This window comes from Anomaloglossus baeobatrachus, chromosome 2 (assembly GCF_048569485.1).
Source record: "Anomaloglossus baeobatrachus isolate aAnoBae1 chromosome 2, aAnoBae1.hap1, whole genome shotgun sequence".
NCBI classification, from domain to species: domain Eukaryota; kingdom Metazoa; phylum Chordata; class Amphibia; order Anura; family Aromobatidae; genus Anomaloglossus; species Anomaloglossus baeobatrachus.
This window is the reverse complement of record NC_134354.1, coordinates 232,982,895-233,003,234: the sequence shown is the minus strand read 5'-3', so window position 1 is coordinate 233,003,234 and position 20,340 is coordinate 232,982,895. Positions and strand designations below refer to the sequence as shown.

General features: G+C 45.9%; 1 protein-coding gene across 1 annotated transcript in view; it reads left to right on the top strand.

The window, feature by feature from the left end:
- The window catches only part of SLC26A9 (solute carrier family 26 member 9), a 158,844-nt gene that overhangs the window by 71,100 nt on the left and 67,404 nt on the right, over positions 1-20,340 (top strand). Inside the window, exon 2 of the mRNA XM_075333686.1 lies at positions 7,985-8,154. Coding sequence (XP_075189801.1) covers positions 8,030-8,154 — 125 coding nt within the window. The 5' untranslated portion in view covers positions 7,985-8,029. The remainder of the gene's footprint in view (positions 1-7,984; positions 8,155-20,340) is intronic.

Below are 20,340 nucleotides of genomic sequence, written 5' to 3'. Positions count from 1 at the left end.
TGCAGCATGATCTGTCTATGTCTCCCTTTGTCGTTTCTCTTACTCTGCTCCTCCCATCCTCAGTCCTCCTCTATCCATAGGCTTCAACAGGCAATGTTAATCTGACACATCAGGGAGCTGATAGGAGAAAGAAGCATTTTAGTTCTAAGATCAGTTCTTGTGTGGCGCCCTGGACTAGCCAGGTCGTCACAGGTACTACAACACACACCCCCACCCTGAGACAGGCACATCAGCCAGACACAAAATCCTTGTTGCCTCCCTCCAGGGGCTGATGTCCACACCAGGTGGGGTGGAGCCAGGCAGTTGGCCCCACCCACTGAGGAGTTCACAGTCCTGGAGGCGGGAAAAGTAAGAGAGAACAGTTAGGGAAGTGGAAGAGAGAGGAGTGAGAAGAGAGGAGTAAACTGACCGTGTCCGGGTGTGTGGCCCGGGCACCAAGAGCAAGGTTGGCAGACGGTGGTGGCCGTCTGCAGGAGAGGCAGATCAACGCGGAACCATAGGACCGGGGATGGGCGGTGGCCCGCCGGTACCGAACCGGGGAGCGAAGTGAAGCCAGCACACACAGGCAGGCCGGCAGACCCCGACCAGGCTTGGAGTCGCCATTAGAGGTCAAATCCGTTAGTGACCGGAACCCCAGGGGTTTCCTAACAGCCAAGACCCAATTGAAGGCAACCGTCCAACCAGCAAAATACAGCTACCACCACAGCTAGAGTTCCAAGGGCCAGAGCCTGCGGGCAAAAGGGCTCCTCCGGCACATATACACGCTGGGGAGCGGGTTACCGGTGGGAATCCATCGGGACCGAACATACACAAAGGTGCAGGGAAAGGCAGCCACCACCAACCGTCCGGGAGAAGTCACAGCAGCCGGCTACGGTACCCGTCCATCCAGCTGTTTGGTTTACCAGAGACTTTGCGTACATTTGTGGCTGAGTGAGTACGACCGTGCCGTCCGGCACCGCGCTGCGCAGTCCAGGCGACCCTGCACCTTGCCAACCCTGCCTCCCCGTCACCTCACCGGGCCCCGGGACCACCAACCCCCTACCCATGGAGGGGGGGAACATCATCCCAGCTGCTCCCTACCATCGCTCCCGGGATCCCCGTCACCAGCAGCGGTGGTGTCCAACCTCACCACAACCCGTGGGGGGCGTCACAGACCAAATCCCCAAACCAAACTACCCCCTTTCACTCACGGGCGAGGAGCGCCGCTCGAGCCCCCGGATCCGGCCCACCGCTCGAGCCACCGAGCAGCCATCGCAGCAGCGCCGGACCCGAGCGTTAGCAAGTGCAGCGCAGCGGCGTCCTCGCCACCTGCGACAACTTGGCGTCACGAACAGGATCTTACCGTTCTGCCGGCTGGTAGAAGTGCGCCTTGTGCCACGCCGGCGGTGTCCGGCCAAAAAATTTCAGAGTCCGCCATCTTGGGCGCGAAGATTTTCCCGCTCAAGCGTCTTCTCGAGCAGTGGAGGCGCGAAAGCCGAAGCCCCGCCCCTGAAGAGAAGGTGCTGAGAAAAGACCAAGGGCGGACGGATGGCATCCGGCCGCATGTAAGCCGAGGCCATAAAAGCAGGGACGCCAGGACTCTGCCGCCATTTGGTTCCTGGAAGATACCGCTGTCAGCATGCACCGTCCGTCCGGTAGCTCCACAGTCCCCGAGCCCGCGCCCGGCACCGCAGCGTGGGTGGAGGCCAGGACCGTCCAACTGAGCAGCCGTCTGCAGGTGCAAGTGCAGCTCCTCCTGGAGGAGTGGGAGGCCGACATGGCGGATGTGGTGGCGGCCATACGGAGACGCGAGGTGGAGGAAGACTTGGAGGAGCGGGTAAGCGACCCACGCCCCTTTGTCCCTAGAGGATCGGTCGTTGCGGCTGAGGGGCCCGGTCTGCGCCCGCTCACCCTGCTGCCTCCCCCGCTGCCTGTGTTGGCTGCTGCCGCCCCAGCACTAGGCCCGCTACCCCTACAACCGGTAGCGGAACCCTGCCTGTCTGCCCGAGCGGACCAGCCTGCAGGCGAGGACCGCAGACGACCAGCACCGCTTCCGTGGAAGCTCCCGAGGGCAGCGTCGATCTGCGAAAACGTACCGGCGGCATCGGAAGTGACCGCACCCAGTACCGTTCTGGCTCCGGTGATCCGTTCCATCCAGGAGGAGGAGGAGGCTCAGCAGGTGAGGACCCCTGTACCCATACCCCACGCCTCGGCCGAGGCTGCACCGGGTCGTCGCTGTGAGGCAGCAACCCAGGCCATGACACCGCGGGACCTTCCACAGAGGGTGCCAGTAGTGGGCAGTGTGAAGGAGATCCTGCGGGGCCCGACCCGCGCGCAGGGTCAAGCAGACGCCTCTTACTGGGACAGGGAGCTGAGCCAGCTGGGCCGGGAAATTGCGGAGAGGGAGAAGCGGAAGGCTGAGCTGATAGCCCGCACGATTCAGGAGAAGGAGAACCTCCGCAGAGCCACCTTCCGGGTACGAGGCCCGATATACGAGGGTCAGGTGCGAAGATTCGACCCCCGCTGGGGGTATGGACTTATTTTCGAGCCGGGCCAGGAGGCCGAGGTGTTTGTGGCCCGTCGAGATGTCAATGCCCAGCTACCAGAGGGCCACCCGGGCCGCAACTTGTTCCCAGGCGATTTAGTGACATACACGCAGCACTGTGGAGAGAGGGGCTGGTTTGCCCTTGATGCCAAGCTGAGAGGAGGCCAGGAGGCCCAAGAACCGGCCCAGTCCCTTCCTCCGGCCTGCGGTGTGGACTTGAAATAAGGCAGCGGTCCCTCCGTTGCACCGTTGTCCCCGTTGGGACCACCAGTACCGTTACCTGTCAAGTAAATAAGTAAATGAATGAATCAACCGAGAAAATAAACTGATTGACACCGTGATTGACCCGGCCATTGCCAGCAAGTTGTCCCCACAGGGACCCTTTGTACCGTTGACATGAGGAACTCCTCATGGACATGCCTGAGAACTTGCAGGGCACCCACGAACTGGTGGGATTGTAAATAAGTTGGGGCATGTTTTCCGTTGCCGCCTCCGGAGAGGCAGGTTTGGAGGATGAGCCTGGAGGAAAGTGATGGCCCAGGCCCGCCACTACCGCAACCGGTGGCGATCCTCCGGGGGTCAGGGGTCCCCCATGGACGTGGGGTCCTCTGAAGTGACAGCCGGGTGCGAGGCACCGTACCCGTTCCCACTCGGGCAGCCTGGATTTGGACTGCGGTCAAGGGGTGCTACCCACTTCTTAGGGGCAGCATCAGGGCTAGGTTTCTTGGGTGTGAGAGCGGAAGCCATCCATCCGTTATTATTAAAAGTGTATGTCTATGTGGTTTGTAACGTTTAAGTTCCCATAAGGGAAGATTTAAAATGCATAAACTGTTGATGTTTTATATTTTTGCAGTTAAAAGAAAAAAAATAAAACCGGTGATGGACGGGCAGCTCGCGGACGGTCTGCATTTAACCAAGGGGGAATGTGGCACCCTGGACTAGCCAGGTCGTCACAGGTACTACAACACACACCCCCACCCTGAGACAGCCACATCAGCCAGACACAAAATCCTTGTTGCCTCCCTCCAGGGGCTGATGTCCACACCAGGTGGGGTGGAGCCAGGCGGTTGGCCCCACCCACTGAGGAGTTCACAGTCCTGGAGGCAGAAAAGGAAGATAGAACAGTTAGGGAAGTGGAAGAGAGAGGAGTGAGAAGAGAGGAGTAAACTGACCGTGTCCGGGTGTGTGACCCGGGCACTTAGAGCAAGATTGGCAGACGGTGGTGGCCGTCTGCAGGAGAGGCAGATCAACGCGGAACCGTAGGACTGGGGACGGGCGGTGGCCCGCCGGTACCGAACCGGGGAGCGAAGTGAAGCCAGCACACACAGGCAGGGCCTGCGGACCCCGACCAGGCTTGGAGTCGCCATTAGAGGTCAAATCCGTCAGTGACCGGAACCCCAGGGGTTTCCTAATAGCCAAGACCCAATTGAAGGCAACCGTCCGACCAGCAAAAGGAAATACAGCTACCGCCACAGCTAGTGTTCCAAGGGCCAGAGCCTGCGGGCAAAAGGGCTCCTCTGGCACATATACACGCTGGGGAGCGGGTTACCGGTGGGAATCCATCGGGACCAAACATACACAAAGGTGCAGGGAAAGGCAGCCACCACCAACCGTCCGGGAGAAGTCACAGCAGCCGGCTGCGGGACCCGTCCATCCAGCCGTTTGGTTTACCAGAGACTTTGCGTACATTTGTGGCTGAGTGAGTACAACCGTGCCGTCCGGCACCGCGCTGCCATTCCAGTCCAGTCCAGTCGCAGTCCAGGCGACCCTGCATCTTGCCAACCCTGCCTCCCCGTCACCTCACCGGGCCCCGGGACCACCAACCCCTTACCCACGGAGGGGGGGAACAACATCCCAGCTGCTCCCTACCATCGCTCCCGGGATCCCCGTCACCAGCAGCGGTGGTGTCCAACCTCACCACAACCCGTGGGTGGCGTCACGGACCAAATCCCCAAATAAAACTACCCCCTTTCACTCACGGGCGAGGAGCGCCGCTCGAGTTCCCGGATCCGGCCCACCGCTCGAGCCACCGAACAGCCATCGCAGCAGCGCCGGACCCGAGCGTTAGCGAGCGCAGTGCAGCGGCGTCCTCCCCGCCCGCGACACTTGTATGTGCTCATACTAACGATTAGAGATGAGCAGATCAATTTGTGCAAGTCCGGTCCAGCAGCCAGGTCAGTGGCTAAACAGGATGCCCACAAATCTCTACCCTTCTGGTGTCCTCAGCGCGGTGTCTGCTTAGCCACTGACTTGGTCGCCTGACCGGAGTCATACAAATTGATTCCCTCATCTCTACTGTTGAAAAGACAGTGACCATTTAAAGGGAATATGTCAGCAAGTTTTTCCTATGTATCTAAAGACAGCAGGAGATAGGGATTGAAATACAGATTTCCGTGATATGTTATTTATTAAGGTGTGTGCTTCTGTTTACTTATATTGAAGCTTCTATCACCAGGACATTATCATTGCTTTGACTACCTGCCTGTTCCCAAGCACTCCAGCCATGCCAACTCATCTGATAAGCAGCCTGTTGTCAATAGACAATCTACATAAAAATCTGTGGCTTGGGTTAGCTTTTTAGCTCTGTTTCATCCTACATCTCAGAATTCTGATTGTGTCAGAATGGCTGCACCAGTACACTAAGTGATACACCGTTGGAATGATGGTCTCTTTTCCTACATTATGCTGATTTCAGATGAATTAGCAAAAAACTGATGACAGATTCCCCTTAAAGCCCAAGATTGTGCCTGGCCTATAGTTGCAAACGTATAAAGTCCAAACATATAAAGAACCAGCAGCCATCAATGTCAACATGAAACAGTGAATATAGTGAAAATATTATGGTATATTTTCTCATTTAAAAAGTCCTTGTTTGGTACCATGGGGTCAATATGACCCTATGCAGATTAGTACAAGTAGTGATTTTTATTTCATGGTACCAGACAAGGGTTAAAGTATCAAGTTGATTTTGAGGGATTTTTTGGATTATTAGGATGTCATTTATTTTTTTTAAAAATTATTTTTTTAAGATTTTATAAACACAACATCACTCCAGCTACTTATGCAGTGGCACTTGAACTAAGACAAGTGAACAGAAATCTGAAGAGGCGGGAGCTTAGACTGGAAAAATATGTGAAATCCTGAAACATTACGTGACAATACTTGGACTCATCGCGGCAAACAATTTTAGTGGCAGAATTTGTATGAGGCTTATCCATGAGGTGGGGATGAACTGGAGGGACTTGAAGAACTAAGGGTATGGAGACACATGACGATGAAATATTTATATGGTCTTGTGAAAAATTATTGGTTGCTCAATGACATGGGATAGCTACGAAGTCTGTAAAATATATTTGCTGGGCCAAGTTTCTTTAAATGTGGGATCTGTGTGCATCTCCCAACAAGAAAGCTCCTCTAATCTATATCTCATATGAACCTTCTTACATTCTTGAAGAGTTGGAGGAAAGGGTTGCTTCCAATGAAGAGAGATTAAAAGCTTGACCGCAGGGCAGGACAATAGAACTTCTTTTGCCTTCAAATCTTGTTTTAAGATGCCTAGATTTTTCAGTGTATTGTATACATCTGTCCAATACAACTTCAAATCCGGGCAGTGCCCAAAAAAGGTGAGACCAGTTTCCTGTATTGGCTTTGCACCTCTGGCAAAGACTAGAGTTGGTCAATCCAAATAGATGTAACGCCTCTGGAGTTCTATACCATCAGGATAAGATTTTATATGAATTTTCCTGCATAACATACATCTAGAGAAACCATGGGAGTTGGCTAGGATCCCTACGACTTTGTGTGTGACTTTGTTAGTGTGATGTTGAGTTCTTTTTGCCATGAAAGCAAGAACAAGGGTTTGAAGGAGTCTGTAGGAGAGATCAGACGGGAATATATTTTAGATATCAGTTTTGGGATGGGGAAGGTAGTTTGGCAAAGAGGTCCAACCATCTCCAATCTCAAGAGAGGAGGAAAGTTCTTTTGAATTGTTCTAATACAGTATATGATCTATATGTTTTGTTGTACAACATTACCAGGTTTTTTCAAGGCCTCTTTCAGCCAGGAATTTTCCAGAGGAATTTTTTTAGCTCATAATTGAGACATAGCAAGTATCAGCAAATTTGCTAAGAGGTCGTATACGTTCTTGTAATTTTTGTCTAGTAAATAAGGAATTGAACCTATAGGTGACGTTTCCAAGATTAAATTTGAGAGAGAGAGGGTCTTGACTAAACTACGCCTTGTCGTGATTGTGGAGTTATCTAAAATGGAGGCTCTTGGTGGCACACTGGCTGACCATAGATGCTTGTTTGCTTGGCTTCCTAGTAATATTAGTTCAGGGTCTACATTGGGGTCATGCTTATGGTGTTAGATCAGTTTCAGCCACCTACTAATATGGATGAATTTGTGATAGGATAGGATGTCTGGAAGCCCCACACACCCTGAGCTTTTAAGTAGAATGAGTAATCTATAAGGAAGCCTGGATTTTTTTGTACTTTCAGACATAATGTTAAATTACTTGCTTGATGGAAATGAAGAAGGAGGGGGGTAGGTAAATTGAAAGCATAGTCATAGTATATAATATTTTTGAAAGTATATAAGATTTAACTACATTGGTTCTGCCAACTCATGATAAGTAGGGGATGTCATAGGTTTTAAGAAGTGCCTTGGTGTTGTTGATTAAAGAGAGAAAGTTCTTCTGGTATAGCATGTTAGGGTTTTTTGTGCTTTGGACTCCTAAATATGTTATCTGGTTCCTAGGCCATTTAAATGAGGTTGTGTATTTGAGATTAATGATGTCTTTGCTTGGGGCCGAAATATTGAAAGATTCAGATTGTTCTAAAAAAATGTTTAAAATTGGAAACCTCACCAAAAATTATTATGTAATTTCTATAATTAAGCGTCTTCTAAAATAATATCACAGCCAGGGAATGTGAATGAAGCATACCTATGACTGCTTACCTGTTTCATCACAAGAACCGCTATCAGTGACTACTGTTTACATCACCAATAGTGTTTCATTAGTAAAGGAATCAAAACTAAATGCATGGCTGAACTAACAAGTACATAAGCTCACCTGCTAGGAGTTTATAGCAAAAGGTTCACAGATAACGGAAAATCTTTATCAGATTTATTTGCCTTTGGGAGCAGCAGTTGCAGCAGTCAAAATAAAAAAAAAAGTTATTATTCACAGTTGTGATTGTCTTCATTGAAGTAGAAAATAGTGCAAACTAGACATAGTTACGTGACTTCTTTTTTTATATTTTATAACTATACAGTTTATGTTTCCAAAAAGCTTTAAACCCTTTCATTATATAAATAAATATAATAAATAATCTTTATTTTTATATAGCGCTAACATACAGTATTTCGCAGAGCTTACATATATCAGGAACACTGTATTATATAGTTTTCAATTTATATACTTATAGAAACCTTCTTTTATATCTTTTTATATTTTAGTTTATTAAAGGAATATCTGTCACCTCAACTGATAGGAGGCAAACCATGAATAAAGCTCGTCCTCGATACATAGTTGATCGATCTACGTACTCCCTTGACCTTTTTAATGAAGAATATGAGAAGAAAAACCGCAGCTACCCAGTGGGCGGGAAAGCAAGGAAATTGTTCAGGTAACAGCTAAACAATTTCTATTATTTATCATGTAAGCTTTAAGGAGACTTTAATGCTGTACTACACTAGTTTTTCATGTAATTTTACATCCCAGATAAGTTGCAATAGCTTGTTACTCTATCGAGCATCTGAGTTTAAAAATGTTCGAGTTTCCCATTGACTTCCATTATATTTGATACTTGATTCGTACCTGAGAGCCCTGATGCTGAACTGAGTAACAAGCAGTGGGGAGCACGCTCGCTCATCACTAGTTGCATCCAAACATTTTTAATACCTTAAAAATTGGCATCTAAGTCATGTCATCTCCAGTTTGCCTAAAAGTGCAGTCCTTGTCATACTCTCTGTAGCTAAAGGTAACAGTTCTGCTTTATAACCTAGCAGTGAAATAGTTCTACATAGAAATTAACTGTCGTTATAAAGCTTTCCTTACTCACATTGCTTGTTCATGCTACCATGCGTGTTGTGTGCTAAATTTCTAGTACATCCCGTGTGATTTAGCTTTAGCCTGCTTTCTGCTTGTAAAGCTGACAGGGAGAAACCTACAACAAGCAGGAGCCAGCACGATCTGAAATTGGCATGCATCATATAAAAAGTGTAAATTCACAGATTTATTCCAACTGTACTATAATAAAAAATGAGATTTTTAGCAAATAATTGATCAATTGTTTGAGCCACTCCTGCCAACGTCACGGCAAATCTCAATAGGGGGGTCCTAACCTATATTATGTATTTCATGTGCCATGCGGCCTCCTAGATAAAGTTAAAAGCAGGACCATAATGGAGCACACATACCTGTAACCTGTATATAGCCGCTTCCATGTTGCAAAAGAGGCAATTATGGATAGTGGCCAGCCCAGGTCCCAGTATGTGGAGCAAGCTCTACACATACCCGGACTATATCAGAACTGACCCTCCCAGTGCCAGACAGCAACCATTGATAAAGGCGGACCAGATCCAAGTATGGTGCTTAATTAGCATTGCCTGTGGAAAGGGGTAAGGGGTGAGGCAACTGAATGTGAACAGCTACCAACAGGAGGAATACATTGCAAACAAAAATCATGCGTGCATGGTATGGTGATGGTCAGTCACCAGAAATTGTAGAATAACTACAGTCATAACAGGGAAAAAGGAGCCAGCACGATCTGAAATTGGGATGCATCATATAAAAAGTGCAAACTCACAGATTTATTCCAACTGTACTATAATAAAAAAAAAATATATTATATATTATTATGTGTTGTGTGCTAAATTTCTAGTACATCCCGTGTGATTTAGCTTTAGCCTGCTTTTTGCTTGTAAAGCTGACAGGGAGAAACCTACAACAAGCAGGAGGCAGAGGAGCAGGCGAGTATTTATAATAGGAGCAGTGGCCTGGAGCCTAGCGAGCACAAAAAGTTTCCTTGGCCTATATGAAAAGTCAAATACTATTAAAGACGTGTATTAGTTGGGGCTCCTATTAGACATTTTCCATTGGGGACCATAAGCTTCAAGTTAAACCACTGCAGGGGACACAGGCTGAAGTTCCATCAGATGCAATACACTGAGACATTGAGAGTCAGTTAAGGTACAAAATACACATAAGATCAGCCTGAATCTTTATTTGGCTAATTGCTATCTTCCTTAATTCCCTAATTAGAATAAATGCTTTAATCAGCCAAATATGATATTGTCCCTCAGGATATTGAATTATTGAGAGACTCTCAAAGGAACAAATAATCTCATGAGAGGCACTGGCACCTTCTATACCTAGGGTCCTTTTGGCTGATTACTAGAAGAAGTGTTGCGGGCGGGAGACAAACCACGGCAGGGGGGCTGCTCGAGACGCTCGGATCCGGGCGATTGCTGTGCCTCGAGTGGCAGCCAGACCGAGGCTCGTGCAGCCGTCCATCGCCTGCAAGTAAAAAAGGGGTTTATTTACAGGGGAGAGCTTTGTCACTGATGCCACCCGTGGGTTGCGGTGATTGTTGGTGACACCGCCGCTGCCTTGGTATGGGGTGCCCAGGGCTGATGGATCAGGGAAGCAGGATGGTATCCCCTCCACGGGTAGGGGAGATGTTGTCCCGGGGCCCAGGTATCGGTGAGATAGAGTTATCGGGCACAGTCTGTGGGGGTGGACCGGATGGTACTGGTGTACTCACTGTTTTGAATAAAGTCACACAGAGTCCAGATAGTAAACCAACTGCCGGCAACTGGTAGCCTCCGGAGGGGTGTGCTCGGGTCCCGCACACCGGTGGACAGAACAGGGGTCCTTCCTCCTGCACTTAGATTGGTTTCTTGTGTGTTGACTAGTCCGCATGAAACGGGGTAAGTCCGCTCCCGGTGACTTTTCTGTGGGAGCTGTGGCCCGCGAGAACTGAGATGTGGGATTTTAGCAGGCAATTGCAGACGCCCTATCCCCCACATTGGGCTTCCGTCTCACTCTATCTGGGCTGTTAGTGGGACAAGACTTGAAATCTTGCCCCCTTCTGGTTAATTGGAAAGGTGCTTGCAGCTGTCCTTGCCCTAGGGTCCTGGTACCCAGACTGTGCATGGCCTCCGGACTGGATTCCCGCTGTTGGCACCTGCGGGCTACAACCCTGCCCCGGTCCACTTAAGGTCTCCTGTGACCGGATCTCCATCGCCTGTGGCCCTGCTCTGCCGTCTGCCACCTAGTCAGCTCAGGTATTCCGGTAGTCCGGGAGCTACAACCCCCGACTACCACTTCACTCCTCTCACTTCGACCATCCAGACTTAACTCTCTTGTTTCCTCCCCTTGACACCTCAGAACCCCTAGGTGGGCGTCACCATCTGCCTGGTCCCGCCCACTGGTGTGTCCCTATTGTCCTGCGGGGGTGACTAGGCTTTTGTGGCTGGTGTATGTACCTGTGTGGGGTTGTGTTGGAAGGCCAAGGAGGAGAGAATCCTGCATCTGAAAGATGGATGCAGTTTTCTGTGACAACCTGATTTTGTCAGGGCGTCACAGAAGCACCCCATAACATCATCTTCCTATGACAGATAGGGTCCTGTCTTCATGTATGTTAGTCAACACTTCCCTCTAATTAAAAGTTAAAGGGAATCTGTCCTCAGGTTTTTCCTACCCCATGTGAGAGGAGCATATGCTAGAAAAAGAGACTCTGTTTACAATGATGTATCACTTAGTTTACTGGATACAGTAGTTGTGACACAATCAGAGTTCTTAGGTGTAGCATGTAGCAAAACTTAGAAAGCTGAACCCTCCCACACCACAGCTTTCTGAACTTTGTTTATTGACAGTGAGCTGCTTATCAGAGGAGGCTGTTTGTTCGGTCAAGCAGGAGTGTGATCTGTAGTCAGGGCTGTGATGATGACCACCTTGCAATAAAACTTTCATTCTAGGTAAACAACAGCACACAGTCTGATAAAGGATGCATCACTGAATTCTGTCTTTTAACACTTAAAACATGCTGTTTTCAGATTACATAGCAAGAACTCGATGACAGATTCCCTTTCCTACTGACTGACAGAGCATACTTGGACTAACAGCATATCAAAACCTTTAGTTATTTCCTTTGGTAATAGTAGTATATTGATTAATATAAATATTAAAAAATGTATACAGTACCTTCGCTTAGTGTAGCAAATGTAGCATGAACACAACTACTACCATCCCAATAAAACTTTGGAAATTATTTATCCTTGTATCTGTTCTCTTTACAGACAAATAATCTGCATTATTATAGATTAATTCTTAAATACTGAGCACATCTCTAAACATCAGCGCCCGTGTTTTCAATTGCCCAGGGCCCCCACTCACTTGTCTACAGCAGGAACTACATTGATAATAGTATTAAAACAATAAAAAAATACTCATATTTGGTATTGCTGCATTCATAAAAGTCTGATCTATTAAAATATAAAGTTAATTTTTCTGATTGGTACACGGCATAAAGAGAAGAAATTCAAAACACCAGAATTACTTTTTTTAGGCCGTTGCCACATTGAATTAAAATGCAATAAGAGGCAATCAAAACATCATATCTGCCCCGATTTAGTGTCAGTAAATTGTTGACTCAATGCGCAAAAAATAACCCCCAATAGTCCATATCCCGAAAAATGAAAATATGACAGGTCTCGGAAAATAGAGACTAAAGCAATATTTATTTATTTATTTTTATTTATTTTATTTTTTTTTACAAATTTCCAAATTTTTTTTTACCACTTAAGTAAACAAAAAACTATAAATGTTTAATATCTGCGTACGCATACTCACCTTGATAATCATATTGTGAAGTCTGTTTTACCATAAAATCAAGATGGTAAATTAAAAAATCTCAAAAAACGAAGTTGGAATTGTTTTCCTGTTTTCCAGTACACTGAGTGGTAGAATGAATGGTTCCATTCAAATGTATATCTTGTCCCTCAAAAAACAAGCCCTATGGCTATGTGGATGGAAAATAAAAAAGTTATGGCTCTTGGAAGAAAGGGAGAAAAGAACAAAAAGGAAAAATTGCCCGTAGATGAAAGGGTTAAAACCCTTGTAATAGCAATTAAATAGCAACCTTAGCACTCCATGCAGGCGTCATTTTTCGGATGGTCATAATGGGTTTACTAACAAATTTAATAAATAATCAATTATATAAAATGTAATTAGGGATAGGGTACCTCCTTAATTCCTAGATTTGTAGACAGTTATCAGTCAGGCAGAGCAATAAGGCATCAAGTTCAAAATTTCCACTAGTGACCACCCTAGTGACCCCATAACAACATAAGACAGGAACTGCTGTCATAGAGATTATGGAACACCAGGACGGTGCTTATAGTTCAAATGTAACTTGTTTTGTATAAAAAAAAACCTTTATTATGAAGTATGTAGGAGCTCTTTGTTAAAAATTATATTTAAGAAGATGATCTTATGAAAATGTTCTTACTGACTCTGCAGTTTGTAAACCCTATTTTATGAAACACGTTTAGGTAATTCTTAATTAGTATAAGGAGTTTTCTGTTCAGAATCTCCATGTCTTGATCAAAGTATAAGAGGTTACAAAGAGATTCTCTCCCTGCAGGAGCCGTCCTATATAATACAGACAGCGCAATGATGTGATTGGATATGTGTGTGTGTCTGTCTGTGTGTGTGTGTGTGTGTGTGTGTGTGTGTGTGCGTGTGTGTGTGTGTGTCAGCCTAGAGTTTATGTGTGTGTGTGTCAGCCTAGAGTTTATGTGTGTGTGTGTGTGTCAGCCTAGAGTTTGTGTGTGTGTGTGTGTGTGTGTGTGTGCCTCTATGTGTGTGGCAGAGCCTAGAATGTATGGACTCTTCGTGGTATATATATATATGTGTGTAAAGACATATATGTGTGTGTGTAATGTGTTCTGTATACATCTGTGTGTGTCTGTCTGTATCTGTGTATGTGTGTGGTGGGGGGAACCTAGAATGTATGGACTCTTGGTGGTATATACAGTTACATCTCAATAAATTAGAATATCATCAAACAGTTAATTTATTTCAGTAATTCAATACAAAAAGGGAAACACATATTATATAGAGTCATTAAACACAGAGTGATCTATTTCAAGTTTTTATTTCTGTTAATGCTGATGACTATGGCTTACAGCCAATGAAAACCCAAAAGTCATTATCTCAGAAAATTAGATTATATAACTAAAAAAATGATTTTACACTCAGAAATGTTGGCGCCTTCTGAAAAAGCAATGCTGCGAAACAGCTGTCAGGAGGCTGTTTCCCTGCCCTCAGAAGCAACCATCAGGTACCTTTATCTGCTTTGCTCCACCGCATGTAGTTTCCGTCTGACCGCGCACCGCTCCAGGCTGCTGCACAGTGACAGCATATTATTGCTTTACACACTGCTCCCTTATACTTCCCTTACAGCTCCCTGCAGCTCTGTGCGGTGTCAGACCGAACATTTTATTGTGGCTTTACCAGTCCCAGTGGGAACTTCTATTTACTTTTGCCAGCCTGTGCATCATTACTGCACATACATATGTGTATGGTTCTATAGCCTTCCCCAGGTTACACTGCCGCAGTTCCACTACAGGAACTTTCTGTTTGAATCACACTATGTCTCTGTTAGTTGCACGGTGCACCAGGCTTGAACTTATATGCATACTGATGCTGATATATCCCAGCTTTGGTTGTCCTTGTCTGTGGCTCCGTGCGGAGATTGAGCCATTTCATATTGGGACTGCGGTGTGTCCCTGGGGGGGTGGGGGGGACTCTATACAGGCACACGTTCCTCCTGGACAACTATTGGCAATTACTATATTCCCTCTGGGCTGCTCTTCTTGCCACAAATTACCACACGATACTTCCATGTGATTAATGGCATCGCAGTTTTTGCATAATAGCAACTACTATTGGTTGGTCCTGTGTGGCAGGGGTTGTCCCCACACACCCTCCTCCCTCTTTCCCCACTGCAAGTTTTGACCTTTTTCCATCTATGCAATTTTGTATTAATTCATATGTATTTTAATGAATAAAATGAGATTTTCTATACATGGTTGTTGCCTTATCTCTCTTTTTCCTCCGGTTTTATATGAAAAGTATGTACAGTAAATGCACTCAATACTTGGTCGGGACTTTTTTCCAATCTTCCTCTGTCCAATGTCTGTGTTCTTTTGCCTATATTAATCTTTTTCCTTTTTATTAGCCAGTCTCAGATATGGCTTTTTTTTTGCCACTCTGCCCTGAAGGCCAGCATCCCAGAGTCACTTCTTCACTGTAGACATTGACACTGGCATTTGGTGGGTACTATTTAATGAAGCTGCAGTTGAGGACCTGTGAGGCGTCGATTTCTCAAACTAGAGACTCTAATGTACTTGTCTTGTTGCTCAGTTGTGCAGTGGGGCCTCCCACTTCTCTTTCTACTCTGGTTAGAGCCTGTTTGTGCTCTTATCTGAAGGGAGTAGTACACACCGTTGTAGGAAACCTTCAGTTTCTTGGCAATTTCTCGCATGGAATATCCTTCATTTTTAAGAACAAGAATAGACTGTCGAGTTTCACATGTAAGTTCTCTTCTTCTGGCATTTTTGAGAGTTTAATGGAACCAACAAATGTTATGCTCCAGATTCTCAACTAACTCAAAGGAAGGTCAGTTTTATAGCTTCTCTAATCAGCAAAACTGTTTTAAGCTGTGCTAACATACTTGCACAAGGGGTTTCTAAACATCCATTAGCCTTCTAACACAGTTAGCAAACACAATGTACCATTAAAACAAATGGTTGTTGGAAATTGGCCTCTATACACCTATGTAGATATTGCATTAAAAAACAGACGTTTGAAGCTAGCATTTACCACATTAACAATGTATAGAGTGTATTTCTGGGTAAGTTAATGTTAGCTTCATTGAAAAAAAATGTGCTTTTCTTTCAAAAATAAGGAAACATCTAAGTGAAGTAAGGATGTGTCGTTGCTTACCAAATAGTCAATAACCAGCAAAGCAAAGGTACTAAACAATTGTGGTCACAATTAAAATGTAACTTTTAATATCCAAGTTAAAATTTTTATATACCACACAACATAAACGGTTGTAAAACCAACCAAAGATTGGAGCTAATATTAGGCTCCTGTCATTACCCAGTTTAAGGACACTGTATATCCGGTAGTAACAACTCCACCGAAATAACACTCGTTGAGACAAAAGAGAAAGCTGTCCCATATATGATGTAAAAGTTAGTAATCCACAGCACAAATGTACATTCGGTAGGAGTCACCCCACCGAAATAACAATAATTAAGACCAGAGTGTAAAACTGTCTCATAAATAGTGTGTACAATTTATAATCCACAGCGATAAATAACCATAACAAAGGTCTCACTGTAAAGAATGAAGCAAAAATAGTTGCCCAGTAACAGGGGGGGGGCAATCAGCTTCACAATACCCCTTAACTGGCAACAATCTGACCTGATACTTTCTTAGACCTCCCGACACGTTTCTTAATTTAGCTTAATCCTCAGGGGACTGTGGTCAAGAAATTACAGCTGCAAAGATAAACATTATAATCAGATTAAACAATGCAAGGATCTACTAAAGAGTTCACAAAAGCATTCTCAAAAAAGATCTCCTTCCTACCTTCATTTAGAAGACGGACATCCAGCATGTGTCCGGGCTGGCATAAAGCACTGGGCTTTCAAACTTGCCGCCCTTAAATATCCTGTGGGCGGAACGCCCCACTTATCATAATAAACGCCCCCAAACTGGAAGGGTAACACCCCCCTACCAGAACTGATCAGCCATAGGCAAGTGATCAGAAAGGTGTGCCACCCACCAGAGCGTCTAACCACAATAAGTGGTGGACGTCACTCAGGCCCGGCCCTTAGAGACCAATCGGCGCCATAAACGGAGAGCCGTCACTAGGTGACGTCCCCGCATATGGCGGTCATGTGATCCGTTCATGTGACGTCATGCCGGCGCCACCCATCTTGTCATTACCCATAGTGCCATGTGACCGGAACTGCGCGGAATTACCCGGCGCACATCCGGGCATGTGATGCAGCGCCCTGAGTCAGGACGTCATTAAGGCACCGCCCATTTCCGCATCACATGACCGGTCACAAGGACCGCTATCGCAATGTAAATAGAACGCCCATAGTTATAATAGAACCGGAGCCATGGATATAAATTACGCCCACCTAAACATTATCTGGGCTGAAAAAACGCCCCTAAATACTTGCCATATAAGAATCACTATAATGAGAGGGTGTTTAGAAGATGTTTAAAAAGAGGCATGGCATGTAAACATGAACTTGTTGGCGGGGGGGGGGAGGGTGAAGGGGGGGTTGGATTTCAATTTGTAATGTAGGAAGGAATTGAAAATACAAAATACTAGAGTTGTCCTAAATAGCAAAAGTACACACAAATTGGATTAAGGCAGGCACCCACAAAAGGTACAGACGACACGGACATGAGGCAAGTGGCAAATAAAATACCCATACAAGGGTTTATTGAGGGGGGGGAAGGGGAGAATTTCATTAAAAAAATGAAATGTTCTTACAAGGGCCCCCTGTAGTAGTCCCTACTCAGCCCTATCAATCCCCTACCTACCAACGGAGTGTAACAACACCTTAAAGGACCGGGTGCCCCCGCTCCACGGTGGCTGTCCCTAAGAGTCCCTAACAGGGCCCTAGGTTCTACTGGAAGCACCCAAAACTAAGTGTCTCATTGAGGCCCAGCGGTGTCTGGGTCTTCAATGTGTAAATCCATTTACACTCCCGTTAGAGGATCAACCGATCCCAATCCCCACCTCGAGTCGGATAATTAATGAGATCGATCCCCATGAAAGTCAAACCTGAGATGTCACCATTATGCATTATTTCCATATGTTTCGCCAGGGGAGTATCCCTCTTGTTGGCTATATCTCTGAGGTGTTCCCCCACACGTCTCCTGAACTCCCTCCTCGTCTTACCTACATATTCAAGTCCCCAGCCACATCTTGCTTTGTAGATAACGCCCTTCGAGCAACAGTTTATGAAATTTCTGATGTCAAAAAAATGACCCGTAACCGAGCTAGAGAAGGTCCTTCCGGTCTCAATGTGCGGGCATGCTACGCACCCCTTACATCTAAAACACCCTCTAAGCTCAGTCCGTAGCCAGGTGTTCTCTTTCGGGCGAATGAAGTGGCTGTGGACTACCCTATCACCGATAGAGCGGCCCCTCCTATAAGTGCACTTTGGATGGCTTCCTACTACATCACCAATGTCCACGTCCATTCTCAGGATTGGCCAATGCCGTTCCAAAATCTTGCGTATTTCCGTGGACCCATTGGTGAAGGTAGAGATAAAACGAAATTTGCCCTCCATTGTCTCATTCTTTTTGTGCGAGGGGACTAATAAGCTAGATCTTTCCCTGGATTGTGCCGTTTGGAAGGCTTTCGAAAGGACGTGATCCGGATATCCCTTTTCTCTAAACCGATTGCGTAGATCTTCCGCTTGTCGTGAGAAGTTCAAGGGGGTAGAACAGTTCCGTCGTGCTCGCAGATACTGTCCCTTGGGGATGCCTGCCCTAAGAGGTAGAGGGTGATTACTCTCCCAACGTAGGAGTGCATTGGAGGAAGTGGGTTTGCGAAATGTGTTGGTCGTTAGGGTTCCATCAACATTTTTTGTCACCAGAATGTCCAAAAAAGAGAGCTCTCTCTCATCACATTGGGCTGTAAAGCCCAGCCCAAGAGGATTGTGATTGATCTCGGAGACAAATTGTAAAAACGTCTCCTTGGTATCCCGCCATAGCACGAACACGTTGTCTATGTAGCGGGTCCACAGCACAATCCTATCCAAATCATAAGGGGACTCCTCCCCAAAAATAAGGTTCTCTTCCCACCAACCCAGGAGCAAGTTGGCATAAGATGGTGCACCTGGACAACCCATGGCCGTGCCCCTGAGTTGGTGGAAGAAGAACCCGTCAAAAAGAAAAAAAAATTTCATGAGACAGAAAGAGAGCAGTCTAATTAACCACGCATTGTGTCTAGCGAAGTGACAGCCACGCCCCTTCAAAAAATATTCCACCGCTCTCAATCCATCCTCGTGCACGATCGAGGAGTACAAGGCCTCTACATCAACAGAGCACAGGATGGTATCGTCATCCAGCACTACATCGTCAATCTTCCTCAAAAAATCAGTAGAGTCCAAAGTGAATGAATTCAGAGCACTCACAAAAGGTTTGAGGATATGATCAAGATAAGTGCCAATGTTCTGACAAAGGCCTCCCACCCCAGACACAATTGGTCTACCTTTAAGGGGTGCGAGGCCTTTGTGAACCTTAGGGAGACAATAAAAAGTGGCCAAAGTAGGATGCGGAGGGAAGAGGAAATCATATTCATTTTTGTCTATGAGTTTGGCTTCCAAACCTTCTGATAGAAGTATTTTAAGTTCTGCTTTGAATTCATTGAGAGGATTGTTTCTGAATTTCTTATAATTACTGTTGTTTTCAAGAATAGTCAAACACATATTCCTATAATCCTCCACATCCTATACCACTATATTGCCCCCTTTGTCAGAACTTTTTATAATGATCGAGCGGTCTCGTTCCAGGGTCTGCAAGGCCATCACTTCTAATCTAGTCAAATTAAACATTTTGCGTTTTTTCTGGCGGGCCAAATTCTCAAAATCCATTGAAACTTGCTCAACAAAACATCTATCGTGGACTGATCAAACAGATTAGGAGGCATACGGCTGCTTTTGTTCTTAAGAGAAGTAAACGGACCTTCGCCACAAAGGTTTGGGTCTACGTCTGACAAATGATAAAGCAAGCGTATGTCTCCCAAAAGGGCCTCAGGTACCCCCAGTTCTTTACTAGTGCGCTTTTCTTCCTTAACAAAATGTTTATGCCACTTCAGCTTCCTAGCAAATAAATGCAGATCTTTAATACCATCAAATAATTGGAAGTCTGAAGTGGGAACAAAGGAAAGGCCTTTGCTCAGCACGCACATCTCCTCAGTAGTCAAAGCACGTGAAGATAAATTCAGGACCTGTGGTTGTCTGTCTGATTGGATGGGCGCGATTGACTCCTCAGGTAATATCCCTGGTCTAAAAAACGCACTCCTGAGTTGTCGTTGTGGAACCCCCTACCCCTTCCTCTCCCTCCTCTACCACGCTGCCTTCCCCTAGAGTTCTTATTCCATTTTTCACTGTCCGAGGCCTCAGTATCAGTCGAAGAAAAATCTGTCTCAAGGCCAGCAGGAGTATTCCTGGAGGTGGAAAAAAGATACGCCCTCCTATCTTTGAATTCCTGCAAATCTCGGACGAAATATCTATGCTTGCGTTCCTTCAAGTGATACTGAAACCTCTCTAATTGACCCTGCAAAGATGCTTCCTTAGAGGCAAAATCCGGTTCACTGGAAAACTTTTTTGTGATTTCAATCTGCTCTTTCAATTGAGTTGAAAGAACAGATAGTGTGGATCTCTCTTCCTCCAACAGTAACTTCATAAACTGTACGGAGCTATTGGTGGCCTCTCTCTCCTATTTATCCAACAGGGTAGAGTTCTTATATCTGAGGCCTGGAAGAAGGGAGATTCTAAGATGGCGAGGAACAATGTCAGATTTTATATAATTTTCAAGACTTTGAACCTCCCACCAGGACGTGATTTGATTTTTATAAACTCTAGTGAGCTCTTTGAAGGCAGCAGTGTAGGTAGGAGTGTATTTGGGTTGCGACAAATCTTTCTCCGAAAAAATATCCTTGGCCTCTTGTGCCCAGTTACCCGTGTCGAGGCCAGTTGTG